This window comes from Alosa sapidissima, chromosome 4 (assembly GCF_018492685.1).
Source record: "Alosa sapidissima isolate fAloSap1 chromosome 4, fAloSap1.pri, whole genome shotgun sequence".
NCBI lineage: Eukaryota > Metazoa > Chordata > Actinopteri > Clupeiformes > Clupeidae > Alosa > Alosa sapidissima.
The window spans coordinates 35,451,989-35,457,705 of NC_055960.1; the positions used below are offsets into that span (position 1 = coordinate 35,451,989).

General features: G+C 41.5%; 1 protein-coding gene across 1 annotated transcript; it reads right to left on the bottom strand.

Annotated features, from left to right (window-relative positions):
• Positions 1 to 765: 765 nt before the first annotated feature.
• Positions 766 to 2,731, bottom strand: il10 (interleukin 10). Its single transcript, XM_042090589.1, has 5 exons — positions 2,450 to 2,731; positions 2,250 to 2,309; positions 1,860 to 2,018; positions 1,333 to 1,395; positions 766 to 1,215 (listed from the first exon to the last, which is right to left on the bottom strand). Exons 1-5 carry the CDS (start codon positions 2,723 to 2,725, stop codon positions 1,120 to 1,122), a joined length of 654 nt encoding a protein of 217 aa, XP_041946523.1. The 5' UTR covers positions 2,726 to 2,731; the 3' UTR covers positions 766 to 1,119.
• Between the last annotated feature and the right edge of the window lie 2,986 nt (positions 2,732 to 5,717).

Consider the following 5,717-nt stretch of genomic DNA (forward strand, 5'->3'; position numbering starts at 1 on the left):
TTAGGCATGGTAAGTGTGTAAGGCATGGTAATAGGCATGGTGTTTGTTGTTATGCATGGTAAGTGTGTGTTAGGCATGGCAAGTGTTTGTTAGGCATGGTAAGTGTGTGTTAGCCATGGTAAATGTTTGTTATGCGTGGTAATTGTGAGTTAGGCATGGTAAGTGTGTTGGCTTTCAGCTTTAGTTAGCTAGTCGAGTACAAGATAAGGAGCTGCTGATTAACCCTTCCTGCCAGTCAATGCAACATGTTCTGCAGCTTGAAATATGCCATCTCGTCTGCAGGGCCAGTGGCGGAGTGAGAAAGCCCAACTTGTCCACAAAGCATGTTGTATTGTGACAGTAACCAGAAAAACAAACTGCAGCTGTGGTTTCTTTTGCTAAGTACAATATTGCCTGGGTGTGGTTGTCTTTACTGTAAATTGGAGAGGATTGATGTGCTAGTAAGTGCTCTATTTAGGTCAGTTTGAGGCCTGCATAGTCAGCATTTGCCAATCTATTGTGAGATTGCATCACACCAGCTTGAACGCCCCCCCCCAGCTGCTGGAGATAGTATTTGATGGAGATACACCTGAAGATCATGTCACATATATTTGATTTTCTCTATTTTTACTATGGCTGTCTTCTAGCAGGTTTAAAGTTAGCTCAGTTCAAACAGAAACAACCCAAACAAAAAACAAATGTAGTACAAAAATAATTTATTATAAAACAACATTTATTTAACTTAACTTATTTTTCTTAAATTAAATTTCAATAAATTAGAACTTTTACTCACAATAGATAATAGCATGTCACAGTGTGACAAAAAGACTTTCAAGTAATGGATTGATACAACCCGGCCATGATAAGTTCAATACTAGTTGGCTTACAATACAGAACACCCTTAAATAAATAAACAAACACATTCAATAAAAGTCCAGAGCAAGGAAATCTCATAGTGTGGGGGGTTTGGAAAGAAGAGTAGATCCATGAGGGTGAGGGTCTGAGACGAGTCCTCAGGGAATAGGAAAGTGTAGATGTAGGCAACTCCTTCACAGTAGCCTAGCCTCAGTTGGTAGATCCTTCAAGACACTCCCGCCATTCAAAGTTACTTCAGGTCATCAACATCAATTGAGATGGCCATCAATGTTTCCTTCTCTTTGACACCAGATAATCTTCAATGTAGTTGAACAGCACATCAAGCTCTCCCATAGCTTTGTACATGCCTCTCTTTTCCATCTGGAGAGAACAGTTTCATTAATTAACTCCTGATGCCATAATTGATACTTCAATCAATTCAATCTACTGTGATCAATTCAATGTTTGGATGTTTTTTTTATTTGTGGTGTTACCTACCCCATTGTAAGATGTCACAATGTCTTTGATGTCAAATCGCTTCTTGCATGAGAAGTAGTTTTTCTGTTGAAGATTTAAAAAAAAAAATTGATCTAGGCTACTTTCTGACAGATCGTTGGAGTTGAGCATCAGTTGCACAGTGGAGCATCAGCATCAGCAGCACAGTGGATTACACATAAGAATTTGACGTCTTACATGTAGCTCAGCTCATAGACTAACTAGGCTACCCTTCAATGACTCAATGTTGGAATATTCTCCAACACGTATGGACACAAAGAATGGCAAGAAGTTTAGACTACTTCGTTTTTCTAGGCTATGGTTTGATTAGGAGTGGCTGACTGATGACACAAACAGAACACTTTTGACTGCAATAGCCTACATAGGCTAATTAGTAGCCTACTGTATATATAGCCCATTTTCAATGGTTATAGTACAAATAGGAACAATTACAACATTTAGCCTAATGGTATCCATGGTATGTATAGCCTATGATAAAATGATCCATGAACTTAAAACAAACTACTTACGCAAGTGAGAATTTCTCGTATTAGACCTCTGAATGTCTGTCCAATATTGTCGATGGATGATTTGAACTGCTCGTGTTTCGTGTCATTCATCGCTGCTGGCAGGACGGTGTCCTGGTAGAATCGCAGGACATCGTTGACAGCGTGGCATCCGTAAACGCTCTGCAGAGAGTGAGAAAATGATGAGTGTGTAGGCTACAATCAGCAGGTGCACGAAAGTTCACCCGAGCCCACACACGTCTTCAATTTCAGAACTGGAAATGAAGCATTACGGAGGCGATGGGAGCCTCCTCTGTTCAACGTCGAGAACACAGCGTAGCCCATCTTCAATGACAGGCGAAAATCGAGACGGGAAACTTGAGACAGGACTGGTTTATCGAGGCTACAACTCACCTTGAAGTTATGTTCTACTTCGTCATCCAGTAGCACGGAATTCAGATCATCATTGTCTTCCTGAAAAGAACATGAAAACGATGGTTGGTTTTTGCATATTGCCACCGAAACATTCGCGTTTTGCTTTTCAGAAATGTCTTCGCAACAAATGCAAATGACCGGCAATATTTCGCACTCTTGCGCCTCTCGGAAGTACTTACATAATATGATTTGATCCCTTGAAATGATGCTCGAAGGCTCTTTAATTTAACCGGAACGTTCTCCACAAAAAGACAGCATCTGTCCGTGCAGTCCGCCCTCCTACTAACCGTAGAACCACAGAGCACGAGCAGCAGAAGAGAGCCAAGGGCTAGGTTTGTGCTCAACATTGTAGAAGTTTGTCTTGTCTTCAGGTGCGTTGTTGAAGATCTCTTAATTCTGCTTGATAAGCTAATTATGATCTGTTGATTGAAAGTCTCAGGACACTGACTTTTCATGGGGCAGTGGGACTTGTTTTTATAGCCTGGCTAGTCGAAAGAAACGGGGTGGGGTGTTCCTGGCATTCTTGGGGTTCATGATGATGAAAGTGGAATTTTCTTGAATAGATAAATATAGCCAAATAAACACAACGACATCCATCCATATACTTTTAATCAATATCAGCCAATTTCCCAAGTGATTTCAGCCATATTTTAAATCAATATTCAGCCAATTTCTCAAGTGATTTCAGCCATATTTTAAATCAATATCAGTCATTTCTCAAGTAATTTTGCAGTTAGTTTAGGCCTACAGTTCAGCGACACCACTCATGTTACAAATGCTCCAAGGACAAATCAGAACTATTGACAGAAATTCACCATTCTGTATTTTCATATTTGAGTGGCATTTCACTTTTTTTTAATACTGATGGGGAGTTATAGCAGTACATGTCACAGCCTCACACACAATTGTCATTGTAGTTGAGGACATTGTGGCATTATTTTATGTATTTATTTATTTTTACCAAAAAAGCCCTGTACAAATCCTATAATTCCTTTGGCAAGTAGACGTGATAATTATCTTCATGTTATGAGGCTGACAAAGTATTGGTTACCAAAGGACTTTAGGTAGGCCTAGGTCTGTTTTTATTCAGTGGATATATGCTCTGCCTTTAGAATGTCAAATCAGCACTCTGGCCTCACAGACAGACATTCTTAGGGTCTCTTTGGTGAATGAGGACCCTATGTGGTGTGTGTGCACGTGTATGTCTGTCTGTGTGTGTGTGTGCATGCATTCAGAAAGCAGGTATGTATACCAGTCTGTTTCATCACCAGCAAAGCATCCTCAGTTCAGTCAGAGATGCAGTCACCAGTCGGCCGGCGCCTCAGCGCCGTGCTGTGCAATATCGATAATGAAACATGTGGTTTAGACGCACAGGCCCCCAGTGACACTCAACTCATGTGGGAACTTCTGCCTCTTTCCCCTCTTTGGGTATTTATTGTAAAACTTGTTTGTTTGTATTCAACACACAACACATGTGTCTGCCAACCTCAAAAATGGACAACATTTTGCATCATTTGGGCCTCGTGATCATCCCTGAGTCAGCTCTTGTGCGTGTTCCAGTTGTTGTATTTGGAAAGTTGAATGACTGACATCACTATTAGTGTGATCAGTACAGGCTAATGGTTACTTTGACACAGAACCATGTGGGTGAAACTGTGGTTATGTGAACACTGCACAGCAGTTTCCAAGAAATAGTTATATAATTAGTTTTAGTGTAATTTAGAGGATTTCATCAGCTTTTCTGCTAGGCTATGTTTGTTATGCTTTTAATAGCTTTGTTCAAGTTTATCTTATTTCTGAACAGTTTGTTGTAGTTTATGTGGCCAAAATTGCAACACAATAGCAGTTGAACCATTAATTTATGCAATATCAACATGGAAATTCTATGATATGCAGATGGTTTGAATGCTTATTCTGCAGTGTTTCAAATAGACTTTTCCTTTTCTGGACCTAATGGAAATTCCATGCAGTAATTAATATTTTATTTTACAGTGTAGAAGCCGTGCCATTGAAAAGCAAGCGCAGAGAGGTTTGTTGTGTGTTGCCATTGCACTGAGGCCCAAGGGATTGTGGGTGTTTTAGGACTCGGACTTGGCAGGATCTCTCCTGCCCGTGGTCTGCAGGTAAGCTCTCCGACATCTTTTCTTATACACTTGATTTGGCAAATATGCCGTCACATGGGAACGGGAGAATTGGGTTTAGAGAGATTTAACATGTTATCTGATTGGCCCTGGTTTTGGTTGTGACTGGATATTATTCTATTTTTGTACCATGACTCGGAGGATGAATCAATCCTCACTTCAAATTCATTGAATTATATCTAATAATTCGCTGATTCTTCACATTCTGTGTAAAAATACGTCACATGAGTATCTGTCAGTTAATCATCTTTGAGGTGGCTTAATATGGACTAAGAGTAGGTGGTGGAAATTGGGGTTGGGAGGCGACCACTTCCTCTTAACTGTCATGCCACTTTACGTAACTGGAACGTCTCCTAAGGGATCCAGACCAGAGCTGAGTCAGAAACACACATATGTCACATACTCACCTGTTCAACATCACATACTCACCTGTTCAACATCACATACTCATCTGATAAATGCCACATCCACACCTGTTCAACATCACATGCTCACCTGTTCAACATCACATACTCATCTGATATATGCCACATACTCACCTGTTCATCATCACATACTCACCTGTTCAACATCACATACTCATCTGATATATGCCACATCCACACCTGTTCAACATCACAAACTCACCTGTTCTAAATCACAATCATATCCACACCTGGTCGATATCACATCCATACCTGATGTACATCACACCTGTACCTGATCTATGCCACATCCACCCCTGACCTGCACCAGATGAGGCCCATGGTCCAGACTGACGTGTAGAGGTCGCTTTCCCCCAACACAAGTGGACCCCATGCTCAGTGTGAGCGGCATTCAACTCTGTCCTTTCAGGGCAAAGCTTTGAGCCCCTGCGCTTCTGTGAATTGGTTTTCAGTCGAAAGTGCCTGGCTCATTACAGAGTAAAACACATTCTCCTCCGCAGTTTCAGGCCTCACCTCACCACGTCTTGGCCAGTGTTGCCTAGTCATGTGTGAGACGAGATGAGTAGAGCTGTTTTGAAGCTGATTTACCTTTATACAGTCCTGCCAGTCACTCCGAAATCTAGCTTTGATTGTCGCTAGGCCCGAGTGCCCGTCGGTAGTTTTTCCCTTTTGTGGCATATTGGTTTTGGCACACTGCTTGTTCACACACTAGCGCAGAGCATTGTGTGTTAACACACTGAGCCAGACAGGTCTCCGACCTCATTTCTCATCAGAGACGTTGCAAGGGTTTCGCAGCTCATTGTGGTGCAAACACACAGTAGCTAGAAACAGTTTACACTGCCACATGTGTGAGCGCAGACTTTCATTTGCTCTGGCTGAGC